Below are 24,257 nucleotides of genomic sequence, written 5' to 3'. Positions count from 1 at the left end.
GTTTCAGGGAGGACAGATCATCTTCGAACAAGCAACAAAGAACACACTGTCGCTCCTGCCAGTGAGATTGAGCAAGGCAAAGATTCACTCGGCATCCTCGAACTGGTAAGTGTAAGCCTTCACTGACCTGTACGTGATAAGAGATTCTTATTAGAGCCTTTATTTTAGATTGAGTAAAGCCGACGGTCATAGAATTGCACTCATAATTTTGATGTACAAAAAAAGGTTATGGAAAAGTTTTAGGGGTTTTACTTCCTGTATATGTGCGAGTATGTTGATGATGCAGAGCACATGGTGATCAAGTGGGAAGCCTTAGGCATTAAAGGGAGGATCGGACAGAATAACAGGCTGCTTGTGAACAGTGCTGGGATGGGATTCGCCATGTTGAGGGGTGGGTGCCTTTATCCTGATGAGGTCACATGGATAAGAAAATAAATTGTTAACTGTGGCTTTCACCTCTTCTGGTTGTTTTATCTCTCCACACCTCTCCACACTTTTGGCCATGCGCTTCTACTACCAGGTGCAGCTTTAAAGGGTCTGATAGTGTTTATTTCCTAGGCCATGTGTTCGGCCAATATGCAGACTTGTCAGATGACAATATGTAGACTTGTCAGATGATAGAGCTCCAGCAGTCATATGGAGAGGAGAGGAGAGGAGAGGAGAGGAGAGGAGCGAAAACAAGACTCATGGCAGATTGTTATTGTTCATCGTGTGACTACATTTTCTCCATTTGCACACACACTCACACACAGCCAACCAGTTTCTACACTGTTGTAGGGTCTCGGGTGAGTTAAGGCTATCACATTTGAAGGCCCAATTCTGACCGTTCCACAAATTTGATAGCTCTCATTTGACGCTATCGGTAAACAAGCAGAAAGTGCCCATCATGTCTGACGGCGCTGGAAAAATCTTGTGACTGTAATTTGTTCTAAAAAATGTGCATGCAAAGCAAGTGGTGAAATTGCAAGTGCAGAAGCAATACAACAGCTGTTATTGTAATAAGATGCTGTGATTCACAGCAACCATAAAAATGACCACCGTGTGACGATGAATTGTTTGCAATGTGATTCTGTTCTCACTCAATTTCAATTATGAACACAGTGACTATTATTTTTTGCTTCAGTTTTGACCTTTTCGAATACTATCTCTTCCATTAAGTGTGTGTAAGTATTAAAACGACACATATTATTTTGACCAAGATTGTCAGAGTTGTCAGTTCCATGTAAGGGCTGAGTGCAGTCATAGCCCCTTTTCAAAAATGTACGTACATTCTGTAAGTACATAAACTCTTTAATTTTATGATGTAAGGTTTTGGTTGATGTTTGAGATTCCACAGATGGTGTTTTTTGGGGAAACAATGTGTCGCACACCTTATTGAATATGAGATAACTAACTAACTAACTAACTAACTAACTAACTAACTAACTAACTAACTAACTAACTAACTAACTAACTAACTAACTAACTAACTAACTAACTAAAACTAGCCACAGCCTCACAAAAGACAATTTTGCTAAAAGTCCACTGACAAAAGTCCAAAACTGACCAAGCATACTCCAGGTCATGGTCTGCATCATATGACTTTGAATTAATTAACATCAGCAGCGGGTTCACTTCAAAGAATCTCCAGCGTTCCTTTGCCCCTCGAGTTCCGATGTTTTTACATCGTAAAACCTTTATGGTGCACGACCAAGCAAAGATGTCACAAAAAGTAAGAATACTTTAATGATGAATTCGACTGGTGTCATATGTTTTTGATGATGTGTGCATGTTCCACATATACAATGAATGTCAGTTTATATATGAAGTTCTAGATTTGTGGGGTATATTGACAAAAATAAGATTTTCTTTTAAGACACATAGTAGGAACTGTATTGAAAAAATATTTTTTAATTTCATTCTGTTGGATTGATTTTTGGGCTGGTGTCTTCTGTCTTGTTGTGAGGTTAATGCCATCTCTTTTTCCATAGACCAGTATGGGACAGACCCAGGACAAATTAGAAGGCGGAGAATCGACATTTGTTGACGGATTGCAGGACGCGCACCCTTACTGTGGAGATCATTCAGATGATGTCATGAAGGCAAGAAGTGCCTGTGAAGAGGAGACTGGCAACTCAAAGGAAAAAAAATATTCAGAGGAGCCAGACACAGAAGATTTGAATGAGAGCCACAATCGGGAGCCAATAACACCTTCCAATGAGAAGTATATTAATTTGTGGGAGAGACAGTTTTCTGCAGGAGGGGTGAAACTAAGAGGAGTGTCAGGAAGTTGTAAAGGAGAAGGAGGAGGTAGGGCCAATCCATTGGATCCACCAGGCAAAAGCCACAAAGGTAGTGAAACAATCGAGGAAAGAGCTTCGACATACAAGTTGTTCAACAAGACTGAAGAAAAGATTGCTGAGAATCACATTGAAGTCTCCTCGAAGACCAAAATGGAGGACCAAGGTGAGGGAAACCAAAACAAATGTGAGTTGTTACATATTACACCCTCTTGGAATTCAGACTCTATAATGCTGCAAATGGAAGCAAACAGAGCTCACGACCCTGATCCAGCCACAGACACCGAACCCGGTTCTATTTTGGAGAAGCTACTGAAGAAAAACCGAAAGGAGACATGTCCAGCTCTAGACAAAATGCAGGAGATGGAAACTGGTAAATTAGTAGTGGAGTTAGACATGACCACGCCTGCCACTGCAGCGAATGCTTTCATTGAGGAAAGGAACACAGTCACCCGCAGCATATTATCATCTTCACCAATCAAAACAACACAGGGTGATTTTGAAGTGGAAGATCCCGCTGACCGTTTATCCAAAAAATCACTTTTTTCCAAAAAGGATGTGGTGAAGAAATTAAAGGCTCCAGAAATCAAGGTGAGCATACCAAATAAAGACGCTTTAAACTCGGCACAAACAGCTTTGCATGAAAAAAGGTCATGTGAGGTCAAGTCTTTGACCACTAAGGAGGTCGCGCCATCCTTTGGGACCTCTCCGGTTGAAAATGATGACCAAACGGCAAACTCGGAACATGTTCTCCAAAGAACAAATAAGGATGTCAGCTCGGATTCCATCCCATCCAAGACAAAACAAAGCCACCCGAAGCCAGTTTTTCCCACGACCAGCAAAGAAACTGAAACAACAGAGCAGCCTGATAAAAAATCTGCCAGAGAAAATGATGATAGCGTTTTAATGAGAGAAAAGTCCCCCGACATTGCCAGGACCAGGCCTGTCTCTGATCTCATAAAAGAAAACATACAGCTGCATGAGAAACTTCGCCACCAGGATTGGGCCAAGACCTCTGAGGTCAAATCTGATGAGCATAATCAATCTGTGAAGGTAGCGCAGATGAAGGCCACATTTGACTCACCTCACAAATCTCCAGAAAAACTCATCGAGAGGAAGCCGTCTGTCAGAAAAGGTAAGGCGTTTGCAAACTAGACGTGTGTGGGACATTACCGCATAACAGGAATTCGAGGGGCTTGAGTGGGAGCTACATAATGCAATTTACCATCTGCTTTTCTGGTCTGTGAAATGTTAAGAGTTTCAGCAGCCATTTTTACCACAAACTAAGTAGTAAGATTGAGGTCAAGTACAGAAAAATGTGTAATAAATGAAATAATGCTTGCATTCTGCACAGAAGTATCACATGGGTGACAGTTGTGTCATTAGATGAATGTAGGTATACAGTAGTATCACATCAGTGAAATAAGTGACAAAATATGAGTGTATTTGTTCATTTTTTATTTTATTGTTTCTCTATTTATAGGGCACCCCTTCTATATGAAACGAAGTACAATAAACTCACTCAAATAAGCACAAGACCAAAAAAACAAACTGAACAAATTACCCTGATACCAACCTTTAAACGTAATACGTCACTTGTTATTTATATGTATCCATTTTTCCCCATTTCTATTGTTCTTGGGAGCCCCCTAGTGGTCGCAGGGCGCTAAACAGGTGCTTCGTTCCCTTCTGCCAATGGGCTCTGTAAATGGAAGAAATGAAAAGCGTCCAGTGCTCCCAAAGAGTCGCGTTATCACAAAACCTCCTCTGATTGATTCATAGAGATGTCAATCAAATCCGCTGCACTACTCAACGGCGGTCAAGGCTTGCCGGGAGGCGGGTCTATCTGCCGAGCAGGAAAAACGCGAGAAAAGCAACTTGGATCAACCTCTCAGTCATTGGGTGCCATCATTTGGGAAACGCCGTTTTATCTCTTTTTCCTCGGGAATACTTTTACCCCCTTCTCAGAAGGTAGGTTTGGATGCATTTATTCGAATTTTGATCTAGTCTCTGTTTGCCTACCGCGATCATCCAAAAAGTATGCAAGCGATTTGGAATCTTACACTGGGTGGTTTCAAGCTAACCTTAGCCCGGCGACAGCACTTAACCGAGCTGTCAGTGAGACGGAAACAATAGTCCCGAAGTGATCGAGGTTTCGGTTCGAAGAAATCGGCGGATGTAGGACATTGCGCGGAGCGGGTAACCAAAGTGCGCCAGTAAAAACTTATCTGCGATTATTAAGGAGGTGGAGGTAGATGAGGAAGCGCAGCCCCTGGCCCCTGGCTGGCAAGCCGCACCCGCTTTGCACCTTTACAGACGAGAGGAAGAATAATGCGGATTTATTACTTGCTCGCTATACTGTTCTAATTTGAACCCGATACTACAATTTGATCCCAATGTCTTAAATCGCCGCGACCTTTCGACACGCGACTTGGTGGGAAATTATCTTCACTTAAGTCACATTTAGCAAGATGAGCGCTTTTTCCCCCTGCTTTCATTCAAGTTACAGCGTTTCCTTTTTTAGGGCCATTCTTTCAACCCCATCAGGCTGGTCAGTCCAGTTTAAAAGTATTTTCAGACCACAAACTTGAAATTTTCTCATTGCTAGGGGAAATTTGGGGTTTCAATTAATTGCAGTGTTTCCTAAACTTTTTGAACCAGGGCATTTACCACTAAAGGAGAAATTAATCTCACCGCTCTTAACCAGGCAAAAGTATCACACAAAGTGGAAATACAGGTTTATTATGTACCTTCAGTTGTATAGCCGAAGGTTGTTATAATAGTTAAACAAAGATACATAATTTGTAATGGATAAAATAATTTCCATGCCAATTATGTGAAAATGGTTCATTTCCTGTGGCACACTGGTTCAGAATCTACAATTTATTGGCTTGCTTTTGTCATGACTCAAAATATGACCATATTCGTCTGGCCTTGCCCTTTTTCGATGCCGCTTAACTAATAGTGTCATCAGCAATGTTTCAACAACAAGCCTATAAACTCTACTTAGCTCAGATCTCTTCTGCATGCCAAATAGAACGGCTAATGAAGACAGTGGTTGCCAGCTGGAAAAGTTTCAGGAAGACTTCATCATTTGCGTATTTTAAGCCACACTCAGAATTGTAACTCTAACGTGATGTTTTGAGTTACAGGAGTTTGTTTTTTTCCCCCAGAGTCCTACTTTAGGATGAATGTCACTGACTCACTGTCCCAAAGGCTTGGCAGTCTCCATCTGTGTTTAGGCTCGTGAACCTTTCCAGACAATGACTTTTACTGCTTATGCTGGAGAGCAAAGTCTTTAGAAGTGCATTGACTGCTTAATCGAATTTATCGACACAGTCCAAGAGGCTGTTGTGCACACTTTGCCTTTACCTCTTCATCATCATAAATCAATTGCATTAGATTAATTTTTTTTCTCTTGGTTACTCAGCACAGAGATAAACCTCGAACCCGTTTTGGTCTTGTCTGCAAATTTCATTTCCTCTACAAAGTATAAAAGTATAAAACTGTTGCATGTGATGCATTGCGTTGCACGTATATATGAATGCACTTGAAGGCTGCGGAGACCATATCGGAGGTGAAAAAAACCCAGCACCTTATCTCTTTGATGCACAAAGTACTGGAATGTAGTGGGGAATCTGATCACACTGGTGGTCTTTGGCCTCGGATACAGGAAGGGGATTTAGGTGGCGTTCCATGCAGCCTTGCTGACAAAAGACTTGTGTGTGAAAGTTATTGTAATGACCGTAATCTCTACTAAACACTATCAAAACATAGTGTGTTATATACATACCTTGATTTTAGTGGGCATTGTTTTTTTTCTTGCATAATAATTTTATTCAATTAAGATTCTTCAGAACTAGAAGAACAAGGGCTGGTTGATACTACACAGCAGTCATTGATACCAATACTAAGCACCGATACCACTTTTAGTTTTTATACATAAAATGTCCCCTGAACAATGACTGATAATTATAAAGACCGTATAGCATTTTTCCCTTAGTTGCATGAAAGTAATGAGACATTTCTAGACATTTATAGAAATTGCATCCATCAAAAAACTTCCTGGTCATAATATTATCCCAAGTAACTGGCCAATCAGCTGCTGTTGCAAGTATGAAGTGTTTGGCCACCCCTAGTCTAATATCTGCTGACAGAATGGGGTAGTTGTTCTTTTAATTGGAGTTTAACAGTATAACTCAACATGGCATAGATAGTCCGTATTAAAGGATGTGTATCATTTGTGTGCTGAGGAAATTTGGAAGATATTTGATCAGGACTCTTCTTCCCACAGCTCCATGAGCCAGTGCTCCATTTCCAAAGTCCTGCAGAATGTGTGTCAGTCAGGACCGGTTTTAGTTTTACCTGCTTCCTTGTTCCTCATTCAGATCTCTGTGATTGGCTACATTATATTTCACGTCACAGAATTTATAGTCTACAATCTGGAGTCATAAGCTTTCCCCACACAGAACAGATTTTTGGTCGTAAACATTAAACGTGATTAATGCTTAGTAGCGGGACTAATCTACTCTAAGCACACATTAGACCACAGGGTTGTCACATAGAATAATTGGGAAGGGGCAAAATCCAGTCAAAAAGAGCCGATTGGTTTTATGTGTGTAGCAGGCTTAAGGCAGGTAATTGTGAGACGTCTGCTGAAATGGTGTCATGGTGCTTTCCACTTGGTCATGTCCTCAGGCTCTGGGGTCCTCTTTCTGTCTCCCCACATCAGGGTCAACTCTTGGTGGTTCAGGAGGCAATATTGTATTGTGCTCACGACAAGATTTTGAAATCGCTTGACTTTAGTATGGGCCACAGAGCAGCGCTGTAAGTGTCAGTGGGCTGTAACATGTTACTGGAAAGCCAAGGTGTGTCCAACTAAGGATATATGGCTGTCAAACTGGTGCTGACTAATGCTGGCATAAACAATCCTTTACTGACATGTTTTCAATGTCACTCTTATTATTGTGTCTACAGTGTTCTGTACAATTTGAAACCGTTTCCTGATGTCTTATTAACATGTAGCATGCTTTTGACAAAATATCCCACGAATCAAGAAAGTGACATAGGGTTTGCGTAAACTAATGTCCTTTGCTACTGAATCGCTTTCGTTGACATTGCCTGCGCTGAACTCTCGCTTTTAATATCCCATGAAGCTTACGACATACAAATGATCACATCGAATCAGCAACATGAATTTTTTTTTTTTTTTTGATTACCTGTAATTGTCTTTTCTCTCGCTCTTCTCGTCACCAAATTGCCATAAAAAAGTCTTATTTTAGGAAATAGAAGTCTAAACTCTTTTCTTCCTTTTGTGAACTTCAAGCTGGCTCTTTATCATTTTGTTAACATTTCAAAACAGACCTTGGTCAGATTTGGGCTGTTAGGATATTCTCGTATCCTTTCAGGAAGAGCTTCCTGCTCATGTTATGATCCTTGTCCTATAAAACCATATGTGCTTTTCCCCACTCCTATTGTTTTTTTTTTCTGTCCCTCACAAAAAAAAAAAACATTCTAGAAAACAAGTCTCACATCTTGTTCTTTGGTTAGTGCTGTGACACAAAAAGGAATGCGTCAACCAAAACCACAACCGCTGTAGTGATTTGTCTCTTGATGTTGGCTGGGTTGGTTTCGGTCCAGCTTTGCTTTTTGTTGGTAAAAGGCTCCCGTGGGATTAAGTAGTGCAATTTGTAGCATTGTAATATAACCACAAGAAGTTTTTTAAACCAGTAACAAATTAAACCAATCCAAGTTTGTTGTATTTTGGTCTAAATATGCTTTTTATAAACTAGTTTTGGCGTTTCCATCCAAGGCATTCCTTATATTGTGTGTGCAATTTTTCAATTTCAAACAGCCAACTAACCCTGTCTTGTCTTTGTCTCTCCTACAGATATGAAAAGAGTTGTACGGAATAGCAAATTCCGTCACGTCTTTGGCCAGGCGGCAAAAAATGATCAGTGTTACGACGATATCCGGGTGTCAAGAGTCACATGGGATAGCACGTTCTGTGCAGTTAACACCAAGTTTGTTGCCATAATTATTGAAGCCAGCGGTGGCGGAGCTTTCCTGGTTCTCCCTCTTCACAAGGTAAAATGGGGGGGCCTACTTTGTTATAAAATGGTACAATATAAAATTTGTTTACCAAGGATGCTTTTTCCTTGTATGACTGAGTGTGGTGTGACTCAGCAAAGCCGTGCGTATCGTTTCCTCCTTTTGGAACCCACCATTCCTTCCCCTCATGCCTTCAATCTCATCCTTTGTCTTCTTTAGCAGGATGTCTGCTAATTTATTCCCTGATTTCCATACGAAGGAAGCAGTGGGAGGGAAGCGAGTGAAACATTCCCCATTCTGTGCACATTTTGGCTGGGTTTCCTATCCACCTAAATCCCGAGGGCTCTGATGTAGATTCATTTATGGGTGCGACTTCCTGTAAATCACTGGAAGTAGCCGGGAGCCATTTTTTTACAGCGGCTTTTGTTTGCAGAAGCAGTTTATTTGAACGTTTTTTGTTTGCTCCTCTTTTTCTAAACTGTTAACAGGCAAGACACAATTGTTTAATATTGGTCAAGCAACGTGTAGTTTTACGTATTTTTTTATTTTAAACCGTTAATATGCCTTGAAATCGTCAAAGACAAAACCCAGCATCTGCTGATGTCCACGGGGTCGAGACTGTAGGCTGTTCTCGCTTGCAAAGGATTTGAAACAAAAAGGGATCTGATTTATGATTACTAGCTTTGAGCCCTTAATAAAGAGGAACATAAAATGTCTTGTTATTCCCACACCCTCGATTTATTAATTTAGATGTGTTAAAAAAAACTGAGGCTGCGCTCTCGACACATCTCGAGTGTTTAATTTCAAATCCATTGTGGTGTGTTGTACAGAACCGGCATGCTGAAAATTGTCCAAATATTTATGGACCTGATTGTATTGTCAAATCTGCACTTTCATACATGTAAACCTCGAAACACAGTGCCTTTTCTCATGCATGAATCAGCTGATTGCTTTATTGCTCAGTCGGTTGTTTCTGCCTTTGCCGCCTCTGCCGCTCAGTCCTGCTGAGTGCAGAATTTACCATATATGGTCAAATCTGCTCCCTGCCTGACAGCCTTCCAAGAGCATTTCCTCTTTGCCTGCTATTGGCTGCTCCATGCAGTGTCAGTCGACATGTGAATGTGGAGCGGGTCTGATGAGAAAACTCTGCTGGAATCACATGGTCCCATTAGGTGTTTTTTTTTTTTTTTTTTTTTTTTTTGTTACAAATTGCTTGCTGCGGTGAAAACGTTTTAGTTAACAATGAGGCAACATCGCAGGGAATCTCAAACATTATTATGCTCGTCTGTTTTTAAATTTAAAAAATGTTTTGCATGCTTAGACATGCTTGCGTTCTGTTTTTATAGTGTCTGTAAGGGCACAATATGCATTTTTGAGGCTGATACCGATCTATTTCCGATTAATTGACCAATTCATTCTAAACATACATACCGAGTATATTAATATTATTATAACTTCCAACAAAAACATGAATCACAAATAACATTTAACTGTTTTAAAAAAACAAAGCATGTCAGGCACACATGAGACAAGAGAGTTAAAATGGGAGACATGTTGAGTCAGTTAATTTCACAAATTTACCTGTTTGCTCTGTTCAGCCCGCTATTGTAATCATTTCTACGGAGAAGCCTTGAGGGTTAAATGAAGTCACAGATCCATTTAATGGACAAAGAGTGCAAGGACACCTTTGTGCACCATTTGGCATGTATGTACAGTTTTATGAGAGGCTCATTGATTAATCAGCCAAATTTGGGCCAATGTTGATTATTTTTTAAACGAGCTATAATCGAGCCAATAATGATCTTTCTGTAATTTTATAACTTCGTGGTGCTCTTGTCATATTTTCTGCCGATCATTAAGAGGATTGCAAATCTTTCCAGTTTTTGATATTCCTTCTGCTTACACCCTGCTTGTGTCCAGCACACGCTTAGAGATAACTTGTATATGGAATTTTCCATTGCCGTCTAATGGACAGCATCTTCATTGAAGAGATGTGTGAATCATACCTTGGGCTACAAGGGGAGAAAGAGTGCAGGCTTCTTGTGTCGATGAAAAGAATGTCCTCTCTTGCCCAATGGAATGCTGTTCCTCAAATGTTTTTTGTTATTCGCTCAAGTGCTGCTTTGTGCTTGTGCATGTGCATACATGTGTGAGTGTGGGTGAATCACCTTTCTTTGCTGCTTTCCTGCTAGTTGCTGTGCAACTGGTGCTTCAGTAGGTTTTGGAAACTTTTGGTGTAAATGTAAGGATGTAATTGTATGCATGTGGGTGAACCATTTGACATTTTTCTAGATTCATAAGAACAATTGTTTTGCTTGCAAAAAGGGTTTTGCTTGAATTTTGGAGAGAATTTGAATATGCACATTTATGAGAGCTCAGCGTTTCATCATTTGGATCAGGAATGAGGAATTTCAAATTGAATTTCCAGTTTTGCATCCGCACTCCCAAATGTCTAAGTTTTGGGTCGAACACACATGTGCAGTGTAAAAGTGCACTTGTGACGGCTGTAGACAAACAATCCATTCTAACAAAGAATGGATGGCTTGCCTTTGTCAACACGTATGAACTGCACTAGAGTGTATTTAGGACTGTAATGCGACCCTCCTATACTATAGGTAGGTGTCTTCAGACCGGTTGATCTGGTGCGCACCTGTTAGTTTGCTGTGAACACACTTCTCCCAATTTAACGCAAAAGGGGGTATTCATATTTGATTCAAGGATGCTAGTTTGCAAGCAGTCAAGTGGTTATTTTGAGTTGAAGTGAGGAAAAAGTAGTGATCTCACTCATCTCGTACTTTTCCCCGACAGTTACGGAATTATTTAGTTGGCAAGAAGAAAGATCAAGGGGTGTCCCCACACACTCTGTGGGTTGTGTTTGACACGCTAGCTGTCCCCCTTCTCTCATTAGTCAGAACCAGGGCTGGCTAATTCCCAAGTGTGGAATTTGAAAAATGCTTGTGTCTAGCCAAAGTCTGCCCCTCTGCCCAGGTTGATCCTCCTGTTGTTAGATTTTGATTGGACCTAGAATTGGCATGCTAATTACAAAATTGCAATCAGTTTCACAGCCCAACTGTGTCAGTCAAGTGGCTGCATGGTTGCAGAGGCAGTCGTCATTTCCAGCCATAATGGGGTAGTATGAAATAAGACGCTTGTCAATACTCCAGCACTTACCTCAGCTGCTCCCATGCACTTATCTAGAAATTACCCAGAGGAGCAGTGTGTGTTGCAGTTATGGATACCCTAATCAGTTGCACAGGACATTAAGCAGACTTCACCCTCCCCTGTACAAAGTCCACATGCAGTTGGCCTTAAGTAAATAAGAGTTTGTTGTTTGCATAATTTATGACAAACTAAGGATAGAACAATACTCCTGACTTGTACTGTATTTTCCCGTCTTGCCCACAGTGATTGTTGCTTATTCATCAGTCAGCTGGTCGATAAGAACTTTTATAGACTGAGCAGAAGAAGTTAAGAATGATAAAAGGGAAAAATGTCTTGTTGCCTCCAAGCTTACCGTTACCGTGCAGCGTCATATCTCCTATTATATATTTTGATATTTCATGAAACACGTGTGTTGTTGGATGAGCTGCCAAATGTCAGAATACACACAGGCGACCCCCCCCGCCCCCCATCATTTTTTCAGTGAGTTGGTTATGTAAAGACATTTAGGATTTTGTTATTTTGAGAAGACAGATGTGGCAATATCAGGACTGTCGGCCTTGACTGTATAATCAGGTCACTAATATCGTTCCCAAAGTACTGTGTGTGGTTCACCAATGCTTTAACTCTAATCTTTGTGCCCCTGTGTAGCTCCATGAAAGCCTTCTAATCCTTTTTGGGTTCAAATACATGCACTTTTTGTTTGGGGCAGCTGGGACAGGTCATGTAAATGATCTTCAAGTTGCTGCTGCGATCCTTCGCTCACCTCGTCTGTTTAGTCAACGCCCCAATAAACAAGACCAGAGGCAACCTTGTAAACGCTTAGTCATTTAACTACATGTTTTTGTTTTATTTTTTTGCAATGACAATTGTCATGCTGCACAGCTTTTGAGGTTTTTTTGCAATAGTTTTTTTTTTCTTGTTTGTTTCTTTTGCTCTTGACTTTCTTTATTGTACTTTCTCCTCCTCTTTCAAAACACACTCATCCATCAAAGGTGAGCAATAGGTGAGAGTGACATTATATCACCCCTTGTCTTTACAGACGGGACGCATCGACAAAGCCTACCCAACAGTGTGCGGTCACACGGGTCCAGTGTTAGACATCGACTGGTGCCCCCACAATGATCAGGTCATCGCCAGCAGTTCCGAGGACTGCTCGGTCATGGTAAGATCTGCTGCACATTTAGCACACACCTAAGATCTGCTGCCCATTTAGCACACAGGTTTTGCCAACAACTGACAAGAAACTCCATGCTTATATTGCGAAAGACGAGCTTGTTGTAACTCGTGCGTGGGTGTGGAGCTCACCCTTCAGATTAGATTAGACTTTCAAATATTTTAAGGAAATCATAGCGGGGAGATTGTTCAGATCTTTTGCATCTGAGGTCATTAGCTTTATTCCATGTCTCCTTATTTGGGCCATTCTCTCAGAAAAAGGGGTACTGAAGGAGTCTATTTTGGTACTCCCAAGGTTTTGTGATGTACGGGTTCACAATTCAAACCCTATAGAAGAGTTCCACATGGTACTTTTTGTTTGCATGTGAAGGTACAAAGTTTTATTGATACCCTGTGATACATGTTTGCCTGCAAACGGCACAGAGCGTGAGGGTCCCGACATGCAGCCTGTTTAAAACTTGTATCCTCGAGGGGACTGCTCAGTGACAAACCATCGGACCCTCTACACTACAAATTCAGCACCTCTTTTTCTGACAGGGTAGAGGACAGAAATTAGTATGTTGAAATAAGTCACGAGTTATTCCTTTCCAGGATGGTGAAGGTGCTTCCTGGTCTATGGTTGTTGCACTATGCTACAATTCTTAGCCTTTATACAGTAGGCATAACTTTACTTTCTAAAACTCAGGACATCAGAATCGGTGTTTGCCTTTTTTACCAAATTACCGCAATTTTTTCGATGCCATTAGATCACACATATATGAAGTTGTGTAATAGCTGCCCTTCATACTCCACCTTGGTTGCTGCTGCCCCCCTGAGGTGGTTTTTATTTTAGAAAATTACCAACATTGTTTTTATCCAATAATTTATTATAGCAATAGCAATTTTATGAATCCATTAGTGATATCACGATTATTAGTTTTTTGAATTATTGCAAAATATTTTAATAAGATTAATTAATTAACTACTTGTCATGAACTAGTTATCCGAACTATAGCTGTAAATCTGTTAATATCCAATCAAGATGACTGTAGCTTTCTCCATAATTTGATGATCATGGTTTGGTCTGTGAGAGAATAGGCAAAAATGTTTCTCAATTCTCAAAAGGTTTTATTAATCAGTTAATTGTGACACCCATGAATTTATATAATCAAAACTATTGTCTGAGATTAGTCCGCTGAAGTTGCTCTTGGTTGAAGTTTTCAGTTTTTGACAGGTGTGGCAAATTCCAGAGAATGGCCTCGTGGCACCTATGTCCGAGCCTGCTGTAGAACTAAAGGGTCACTCCAAGCGAGTCGGCATCATCACGTGGCACCCCACAGCTCGCAATGTTCTTCTCAGTGCAGGTGAGTGCTCGCCTTGTTTCTTTCTTTCTACAAGTCGATGGCTGCTAAAAACACACACCAAAAATATAAAGTCTACATACTGATAATAATGTGATAGTGTGAGCCCTAACATTGGAAAACCATTGCTTACATTCTTGCTCAATGATTATTTTTGTTTTTTTACCTTGTCAGGTTGTGACAACGTGATCATCATCTGGAATGTGGGCACAGGCGAGGCCATGATCAGTTTGGATGACATGCATCCTGATATGATTTACAGTGTTTGCTGGAATCGCAATGGCAGTCTCATCTGCAGTGCCTGCAAGGACAAGTCCATCCGTATTATCGACCCCCGCAAGGAGGAAATTATTGCTGTAAGAGGAAAAAGAGCGATGGGAGCCAAATTCTTGAAATAAGAACATTTTCATTGACATGACATGAATTATCCTTCCAGGAGAAAGAAAAGGCACACGACGGTGCTCGTCCCATGAGGGCCATTTTCCTGAAAGATGGCAAAGTCCTCACCACAGGTTTCAATCGGAGGAGTGAGAGGTTGATCGCCCTGTGGGACCCGGTATGATATTTCTTTTAGGCTGGTACATTTGCTCATTTTCTATTATTTTGTATTCAGTCATCGAGACTTTCATACGAAACCTCATACATATAAAATTCCAGCAAAACTTGGAGGAGCCCATGAATATGCATTGTTTGGATGCTAGCAATGGAGTGCTCTTGCCCTTCTATGACCCAGACACCAACTTGGTTTACTGTTGTGGAAAGGTACGTCAAATTCATCAAATTAGTCATCTTAGAAATTACAACTGCATCCAAAAATTGTTTTGTGTCTTGACAGGGTGACAGCAGCATCCGTTACTTTGAAGTCACCGATGAAGATCCCTATGTTCACTACCTTAGCAGCTATATCTCTAAGGAATCTCAGAGGGGCATGGGCTGCATGCCAAAGAGAGGCCTCGATGTCAACAAGTGTGAAATCGCAAGGTAAGGCCTTAACCGCTGTCGAATGATACATTCTTACCCTCACCACTAGAGGGCGCAATATGCTCACAAAACAGTCAAACGACAGACACTTAGCTCTCGGTAATCATTTGTTCATCACCGCCAGGTACTATAAACTGCACGAAAGGAAATGTGAGCCTATCGTGATGACTGTACCACGAAAGGTGAGTGTTTATTCTGAATGGACACTTGGCACTCAGCCAGACCAACCAACAAACTGACTCCCCTTTTCTCGGCTGTCAGTCTGACCTGTTTCAGGATGACTTGTACCCTGACACAGCTGGGCCTGACTCGGCCCTGGAGGCCGAGGAGTGGTTTGAGGGCAAGAATGGTGACCCCATCCTAATCTCCCTCAAGAATGGCTACGTTCCAACCAAGACCCGTGAGTTAGTTGTGAAAAGGAACATTTTAGACGCCAAGGTGACTAAGAGCACAGAGAACTCTGTCTCAGCTTCCCAGAATTCATCACTCGTGAGTATTGCTGCAATATAATTACACACAAAACATACTTTACCTCTTTTACAGTCACTTATTTCACTTAGTTGCATTCCAATGTTGGCTCTGGCCTTTTTGTGTATTTCGTGACACCCCAAAAACATTAGGAAGAATGTGATTGAGTGGTTGCCGATGATATCACCATCTGTCGACCGTGTACCCTCCCTGGCTCGAAGCTCTTTAAGAAATCAAATCAAAATCAGGAACTGAAAATAGAAAATTGCAATCCATCATTCCTACAGATATTAGTCACAAGCTATATAGACTAACATTCATGTTAATGTTGCTTTGTCTGGACACTTTTGTTCAATATATTGATGTCACTGTGCCAACAGACATCAGACGCCAAGCTGGAAGAGATTTTGAAAGAAATGAAATCTCTCAAAGACCTGGTCAGCAGTCAGGAGAAGCGACTTGTCGCACTTGAAGAGAAAATGTCCAAAATTGATATTTAGGGACGCATTGCCCGATCTGCTGCAATCTACTACCTTCCATTGGCTGGGAGGACGACGCGACCAAACACTGCCTCTCTTTTTGGCAGTATTTCGTCTGAGGCCCGCCTTAGCAACAATCCCTAGCAACATTCCAGATGAACTTTTACTAGGCAAACCCAAACCCTCTGCATAACACAGTTGGTATAAGGACATGTGGGAGCTTCTCCAGGAAGTGTACTTCCCCCCCTCCCTCCCAGCAAACAACTTTCTCTTTCACTCTGTGGGGGGTTTTTTTCTTGCATAATTTCACGTCTTACGCATGTCTTACCAAATAATTTCCAATATGAGCATTCCCATTTTTTTTTCTTTTAACCGTTCTGTTGCCATATAACAAAATTGTAATGGAGTCCAATTGAACTATTTGTTTACATTGTCTTCACTCTGACTTTTTCTTAATGGTTGTGACGGCACCCATCAACATCTACCTTGCTATTTTCTTCTTACATCCCCACATTCTTCTTACACTTACATGCATTCCAATTTCCAATTTGTACTGTATGCTTGGTGCAGTAAATGAAACAAAACCCGTTTTTAAATGTGTGGCCACCAGAAATAACCAATTCATTGGTCACTCGAACTCTCCTTTGCTTATGGGAGAGGTTCAGGCACATTCCACCCTCAACTATAGTCAGGTGTAATAAAATCTTTGGTTGCCTCTAATAGACTCTTTCCAACAATCATGTAAATTGAAGATTGCCACAGAAAATTGCTTGTTACAAAAAAATTTGCCCAATGTCTTTGAGGCCAACTGTCTGAAATATCTTGTCAGTATGGACATTCCGTTTTTGCGTATAGGGGGGTGGGTTATTTGAATAATTTGGTTTTTGCGTCATTATTTTTTTTAGCCTCTTTCTCATTCCAGCTATGCTTATGTCCCCCTTTGAACCTCCACTTTTTTTTTCTTTTTTTTTTTGCCAATTCTTGACTCTTGTTGATAACAAGAACCTTGATTGTCTCGTGAGTTCATTAAAAAAAAAAAAAGATGAATTTTTATTATTTTCCCTCTGAAGAAGAGACGGGTAAAAGTGTTTTTGTCATTTGCTTTGTTGCCACTGTAAAGCCCTGAAAGTGCCATGGAGGTTTTGTAGAGGACTGTTGTGTATTAGTGTGTGTAGCTCAAGTAACGTCGTAAAAGGAAGATATAAAAACCACTTAAGGGTGCCAAAACGTGCAAATTCATCAGGCTTGATTCCTCAACAAGTCTCATTCCTGAATGAATATTTAGAGTCTAGTCTGAAACATCTCAAAATTACAACAAGCAGCATTAATGGTCCCCATTTGGACTCTTTACAAGCCATTAAAAACAAGTAACACTTAGTCAATATTGGTGGATGGAGTATAGTGGTGCTCTGCTCTCTGTTGGCACCTGAGCTAGGTTTAGAAAAGTAGTGCAAGACAACTAATCCAAAGGGACACACTGTAGGTTGGAAATTGTTCAGTTGAAAGATGCGTGTTTGTATCAAAGTCTAGAAAATGGGTGGAAGCTGTGTAAATTACCTTTTTTTTTTTTTTTTTTTTAATTACATTTCCTTTGCTTTGTGGCTGTGCCGAAGAGGGTCGATTTAGGGTGGGTGGCTTTTAAAAGTTTCTCCTTGTTTTGTGTTCCCTGCACCTTGCCATAATGCAACAGCTGAAACCTCTGTTATTCTCAAGGGCGTGTATGGAAATCAAAGAAAAATCAAGTGAACCAGGTTGAAGCCTCATGCCGAGGTGTGCTCACCTTCTTTTTTTTTTTTTTTTGCTTGCTTTCAAGTATCAAACGTTGATTACAAAATAAAGACGTTTTAAAACGGGCTGGTATTCCAATGGGTGATTTGATTAAATGCAATTAGTAACTTCCTTTATGCAGTTCAGTTAGTAAACCATCTAAATAATATTTCACTATCAGAAGATTCACAACAATGCATATGTTTAATATTTGCACGAGAAAACTTTGTGTCCAAGTTTTCTTCCAGTTCTTCAGATCTCAACATAAACCTAACATGGTTGTTTATTGGCGGATGACTAGTGAGATAACCTGTTTGTCGACAACTATTTCAAGTTATCTTTTTTTTAAATAATTTATCTTATTGTAATAACCTAATTTGAAGACATCAACAGCAGTTTAAAGGATAACTGGAATAAAAACATTCACGTTTGTTTTTCTAAGTCAACTTTGATTCAACTGTTGAGCTTCCCTAGTTTGAACATCCACTGGAATTAGCCTTTATTTTTAAAATCCAAAATATGCTACTATTCAAACCTAACACAAGTACTGACACAGTCTTGTGCTAGCTGCGCATTTAAGTGGAAAGTTTGACTAAATTACCACCCTGTTCACCCTGAAATGTCCCAAATACAGACTCGCCATATGTTACGATGAGTACTTTTCGAAGAGACTTTCAATTTATATGCTGGCTCTGTACACGTGTTTTGGGATGAGAGGCTTGCTTTCTCCCTGTACTGGTCATGTACGCTCTGCAGGGACAGGCTGTAATCAAGGGCCCGTAATTAGAGAGGCACTGGGAGTCGCCTCACTGTGAACAGAAATACCCTGAAATGCAGGGCTCAAATGCAACGTGGTCCATGTAAAATGAAGTATAATCTGCGTATATTTGTTGATTTAATGAGTTTAATGTACATAAAGCATCTGGTGGCTTTTATTAACTGCACTTAAGCACGAGGTATAATTGAAATTGATCTTGTGCATGGGCAGAAACACTGCATACTTTGTCTATCATACAAAAAAAATTAAAAATAGAATAAAAGGTTTCAACAGGTCTTTTGCCAGGGGGCTCGGCCCAAAAGAATATCACTTATGACCAGACAACTTCAATCTAGGGCTCCTTTCAGTTATGGCAATTAGAATCGTTGCCACTTTCTCATTCTTACGGCACCCCTGCATCCCAACCGTGTCATGGAAGTCGAGCAGGAATGAACGAGGGTGGAGAAACTGAAAATAGAGGGATGGACATGACTTTCTTGGGAGCGGTTAAGAAAAGCTTCAGTATAACAGGGACGGCAATGCTCGGAAACTCTCCACCTCCTGTCTACATTTGTGTTGCCCTCTTCCCCCCCCGCTCTGTCCTCAGCTCACTCTGGTCCTTCTCACAACATCAACCAGGACAACTTGTAAGTATGGATTTATATTTGGATTCTTTTCTAATTTGACCTTCATGGAAAGGATGCACACAGTAGTTTAAGATGTATGCTTTTTTTGTTTTTCTTTCTTCTTTTTACTATGTCCCCTTGGTTACTATGATCAGTTTTAATGCTGTTGATGCAATTAACCTATAAACACATTAGCCTGCAATTTAGCTGCTATCAAATATTGCATTGTGTATGCTAATATTTCTGTATTGAGTATTACAAGTATTGATCTTTAGTATTCAAACATGAGTAAGTGTTTCAAAAGCAAACAAGCACTGCATACTGGTTTACGTTGATTTTGGCCTCTTGTGTAAGTAGATTTTTAAATCTGCTATTACTAACAAAGTGGTCTGAAGTGACACCCAATACTGTAAATCTGAATACCAATAACATAAATGATTTGCTTTATTTTGCGTGATTCTAGTCGGTATTTAATGAGTAGTGTGAACCCACCAGCATAATGTGGTAAATGGAATTATGGCCCTAATTATGGGGGGTTGAAGCAAAGTTCTATAGCTGAGGAGCCAACCATCTGGTTGTCTATACGACCACACAGGGAGGCCAATTTCCACTTCGCTGTGTCCATACAGGAGTTGCATCTTTATTTTAACTCAAAAGCTGCCATTGCTCACTGTTCATTTTTTTATTCACATTTTCTCTTCAGGATCACAGCATAAACGCCAGGTGGAAAAGTCTATTTAGTAAATCATATTTAGTTTGGAGTTTTTTCAACAAGTCAACATATTTCTCTGTGTGCACCAGCCCACAGCAGCTGGTGCCCAGTGTAAATATAGAGGCCGCCAGCCACTGGTGTCCCACGCCTGAGCACAATCTGGACTCGAACTTCCTGCTGGCTTTAGTGTGGTGGATGGGCGGCGTCTCCCTCCTCTACAAATTATAAGGCCTGCAGCACCAAACTGACTGTCTCCACCCCAAATAAGTAAAGGCTCGGCTGCCTGCTAAAATAGATCTGCTGCAAGATGAGCAAGAGGAGAAAACCTGAATCAAGGTGGAAACTTGTAGTTAAGGTTACAGATGGAGCCTGGGTTGGGCTTTTTTTAGGTTGAGGACCCACCAAGGCGTCACAAAATACGTATGATGATTGCTCTTAAATAAAACTTTGTGTTTGTAAAGGTTCATTCTGACCTTGGAAGCAACCCAAGGACCAAAAATGTTTCTCTTTGAGGCTGTGTGCAGGCGAGAATGCACAGATTTGTGCTTAGTCTTTCCTCCCACCCATTTTGTTCAGTATTTTTATATCTACACCAGGGGTAGGAACATTTTGCTTCGGAGCCACATTGTAATTGTAAAACAGACAAATGGACCAGATCAGGACCAGGTGGTGAGCAACTCAGTGGCTTTCCTGTGTGGAGTTGGCATGTTCTTGTACATGATTGGCTGGGAACCAGTCCTGGGTGCTACTAGGACAGACTCCAGAATTTTTGTTTCCAGCAGGGTGGCCAGAAAGACATAACCTCATTGTGTAGTTTTGTATAGTACCTAATTGTTTTGATGATCCTGCAGGGAAGATGACATCCCACTTGGTTCTCCATATGGCCTGCCTGACCTTGTTGTCACTGTGCTGCGGCGTGACACAGGGCGCTCCGATGTTCTACAACGTGTCCATGGATGGTAGCGGTGATGACGGGCTGGAGTTTCTCTTTCCGAAGTACTTCTCCACTCGTGAACCCGCTCAAGTCAGCGGCGCTACCCATCCGCCTGATGCTTCCGACGCGCCCACGTTCACTAACACCATCACCACTACCATCGTCCGTCTAAAGGACTTTGTACTGACCAGAGTGGTGGATTTCCTGGAGGATAATCTTCTCATCATCATTGTCGTGACCTCTGTTCTCATCGTCTTGGTCTTTATTATCTGCTGCGCTTCTGCCATGAGTCAGAAGCGCAAGCTGGAGGCCTACAAGGTCCCCCCTCAAGCTACCAGGAAGTACCCTGTGGAAAAAAACATCCTACACAGAGGTATGAGCGAGCCCCAGGAGAGACCTTACGCTGTGGACCACGTCAAGAGGGTCCACATGCAGAGCAGCGCCTCGCCCAAGAACCTGCGCGTGCCCTCCAAGGCTCTGGTAGGAGAGAGGGGCCAGGACGTCAGGCTGTCACCACGCACGGAAGTGAGGAAGGTTAGGGAGGTGGAGGAAGTGGAGAAGCGGAGAGAGGAAGTGGAGAAGCGCAGAGAGGAGCCAAGACACAGAGAGCATACGAAACGCAGGGAGGAAGTGCAGCACACTTCCAGTCAGCCTGTTTGCACCTGCCATCTGAAGAAGGCCCACTACTAGAGCGTGCTCAGATCACCCCTGCTGCCTGCATTGCATTGACATTGCAAAAGGGAAGCTGTAGAAAGATGTTTGCGTATTTATAAAATCCTACTAGTTAACATCTAGTGCTTGACTAGCTTGCAGGTGGCATCTCGTTCATAATTTGGACTCACACATAACATTCAGTTGTTTGACTAATGTCGGACATCATTATGCCTAAGACATTCATTGTATTAGTGCACACTAGTTGTTCTACTGGTGTTCATTTTACTTGTGAGGGTGAAGAACATCGACCTTAAGATGGAACAGCGTTTTATAGGAAGGTAATAGAAAAAAGGACGTTACTGATATGACAGTTGTTCTATTAGTACAGTCTCTCTCGTAACTACGTGGTCCTTAAAGACCCTATAAAGTCAATTTGAGACTTTTTGATATATATATATATATATATGGAAGATAATTGTTGAAAACATGAAAAGGCTGAGAATTGTTATCCAAATTGGAAAGCCTCATGAATATATTTGCTGATGTTTTTTTTAATCCAAATTTGACAGGGTTGTTAGCGACATTTCTCTGTGGCATTCCAAATGTATGATACATATATTATATTGACTTTGCTGGGATTTAAAATATGGCTTTTACTGTTACCAATATGAAATTTAACGTAGGGCATCCAACAAGTACCTTATTTTAGAAATACTTTTACAATACCACAGCATTAGAATCATGCCTCTGTGTCAGTTTGTGTCAATCAAATCTGACAAACTGACAATTATTATGCTTGTAAATGCTGAATGCTTTTGGACTAGATTTCCTCAGTATAAAGATGTACTTAATGTTGCGGATGGTGAATTTACAGTATTTAACTAATATACATATGTAAAAAAGATTACTAAAAAAAATAAAATAAAAAATGCTATAATTCGCTATAATTCAATAATATATAGACTTTGCAGCCCAAGTGGTTATTATAATGTTTGCCTCATATAAATACTAAGATAGTGTTTAAGTGTAAACACATGCCTGCCAAGACAGAGGAAGCTCCTCATAATGTCCTGCTGTATATGCAATCAAGACAATTCCGCTTGAGAATTAATTTCTCGATGCTTCGAGTTGCCATAAAACTTGTCCTGATTACATTCCAAATATTTCTTTATCGACACTTGCATCACATGTTCATGATTTATTTACTTGTTTTAAATGTTTTTGGCATTTACCTTATCTCCCCACAACTTTTGATGCATGTACAAATACATGTGACGTTAATTTAATCAAAGAAAGACAATTTAAGTGTTATACGTGCATGTTCATTCTCACCATCAAAAAAAATCTTTTTTTTTGTGTTTAAACATTTTGTATTATTTTTTCTTGTTTACTTATGTAAAAGGGTAAATTATCTAATTATGACTATTATATATTACTTTCTTGCGGTCAAAGTATCAAAGTATTGATAAACGGACCATGGTTTTGTTTCAACAGTGCCAATATATGAGTGGTGATCTTAAGTTAAAGTATTTATCTAATCTGATACAATGTGTGTCCGGCTATAGATGCACAACTAAAAATATTTCATCCAAATGTGAACCTACCAGTTTATGCAGTTCTTATGACAAAATTTTGACAGTTTGTATTTGACACTCTAACTAAGGCTATGTGTTTTATTTTTCTCTTGCTCCTTGATTTTCTTCTGCTGAATAAAACTGTGGATAAAGGCGTTTGTGTCATAATTAATGACCATAAAGTTGAATAAAAAAATGCACCCACATAAAAGTTTAAAGACAAAGTTCTGAAAGGTTAAATGTTTAATAGTTTTGCACTAAACAATTCAATTTGACGGAACTGTACTTAGGCTATGATTTTTTTACGTACCAATAGTGCAAGATTGTATACCACTAATGCAGTGCTTCTCAAATAGTGGGGCGCGCCCCCCAAGGGGGGCACGGTGCTATTCCTGGGGGGGCGCGTGTGACCCTGGGGAACAGGCTTTTTTTTTGGCAGTACTAGAATAAAGTGTAATTGCGCGTTTACTACAGCAGGGGGCAGTGGCGCTCTCATTGTTACTTCTGTCACGTTTGCGACAGTGCAACATTTTACGACTTACAAGACAAGTTAGGATAGTCACGGTGGGGAGGGGGGGCGCGAATAGTTTTCTTCTTGCTAGGGGGGGGCGTAACAGAAAATAATTGAGAAGCACTGGGTTAAATAAAGGTTAACCTAAAAAAAAAAAAAAAAAAAAAAAGTGAACCCTGAACTTTGAACCCGCGGTGACCCCGCGGTGACCCCGTGGTGACCCCGTGGCCCCGCGGTGACCCCGTGGTGACCCCGTGGTGACCCCGTGGTGACCCCTGGGTGACCTTTGAACCCTGAACTTTCAACTCTAGTTAAAAATCGAAAATGTGCACATGACCCCGTGAACTTTGAACCGACCTTTGACCCCTGGGTGAACTTTGAACCGTAAACTTTGACCTTTGACCCCTAGCTAATTACGTTTTTTTTTAAACCGGCATAGCAGAACGATCCATGGTCTTCAGATGCCGCGCTCTCGCCATCTCCTGGTCAGTTAGTGAAATGCTTTTGCTGATGTTTTTTTTTCTCTCAATTAAAACAAATCAATTAGCCAGTTGGTTTTCTTTATTTAATATCTATTATCAGACAAAACCAAATTGTGAATCAGTCACCTAGGCTATAGCAGAACAAACAATCCATGGTCTTCAGATGCCACGCTGTCGCCATCTCCTGGTCAGCTAGTGAAATGCTTTTGCTGTTTTTTTTCCCTCTCAATTAAAACAAATCAATCAGCCAGTTGGTTTTCTTTATTTAATCTCTGATATCAGACAAAACCAAATTGTAAATCAGTCA

General features: G+C 40.8%; 2 protein-coding genes across 4 annotated transcripts; both read left to right on the top strand.

The window, feature by feature from the left end:
- Positions 1–25: 25 nt before the first annotated feature.
- LOC133153926 (coronin-1C-A-like) lies at positions 26–17,786 on the top strand. Of its 3 annotated transcripts, none has more exons than XM_061278231.1 (12): positions 26–105; positions 1,971–2,445; positions 8,170–8,366; positions 12,532–12,654; positions 13,879–14,008; positions 14,180–14,361; positions 14,442–14,561; positions 14,663–14,767; positions 14,841–14,986; positions 15,111–15,168; positions 15,248–15,475; positions 15,835–17,786. In XM_061278231.1, exons 2-12 carry the CDS (start codon positions 1,977–1,979, stop codon positions 15,952–15,954), a joined length of 1,878 nt encoding a protein of 625 aa, XP_061134215.1. In that variant the 5' UTR covers positions 26–105; positions 1,971–1,976; the 3' UTR covers positions 15,955–17,786. The 3 variants fall into 3 exon arrangements, with proteins under 3 accessions (XP_061134215.1, XP_061134214.1, XP_061134211.1); XM_061278227.1 differs by lacking the exons at positions 26–105; positions 1,971–2,445 and adding exons at positions 2,454–3,414; positions 4,062–4,250; XM_061278230.1 differs by lacking the exons at positions 26–105; positions 1,971–2,445 and adding an exon at positions 2,453–3,414.
- A 134-nt stretch (positions 17,787–17,920) lies between these two features.
- Positions 17,921–23,112, top strand: tmem119a (transmembrane protein 119a). Its single transcript, XM_061278232.1, has 2 exons — positions 17,921–19,104; positions 20,647–23,112. Exon 2 carries the CDS (start codon positions 20,652–20,654, stop codon positions 21,417–21,419), a length of 768 nt encoding a protein of 255 aa, XP_061134216.1. The 5' UTR covers positions 17,921–19,104; positions 20,647–20,651; the 3' UTR covers positions 21,420–23,112.
- The last annotated feature ends 1,145 nt before the right edge of the window (positions 23,113–24,257 follow it).

Source organism: Syngnathus typhle, linkage group LG5 (genome assembly GCF_033458585.1).
Source record: "Syngnathus typhle isolate RoL2023-S1 ecotype Sweden linkage group LG5, RoL_Styp_1.0, whole genome shotgun sequence".
NCBI lineage: Eukaryota > Metazoa > Chordata > Actinopteri > Syngnathiformes > Syngnathidae > Syngnathus > Syngnathus typhle.
The sequence above is the reverse complement of the archived record's forward strand: the minus strand, read 5'-3'. Positions and strand labels throughout refer to the sequence as shown.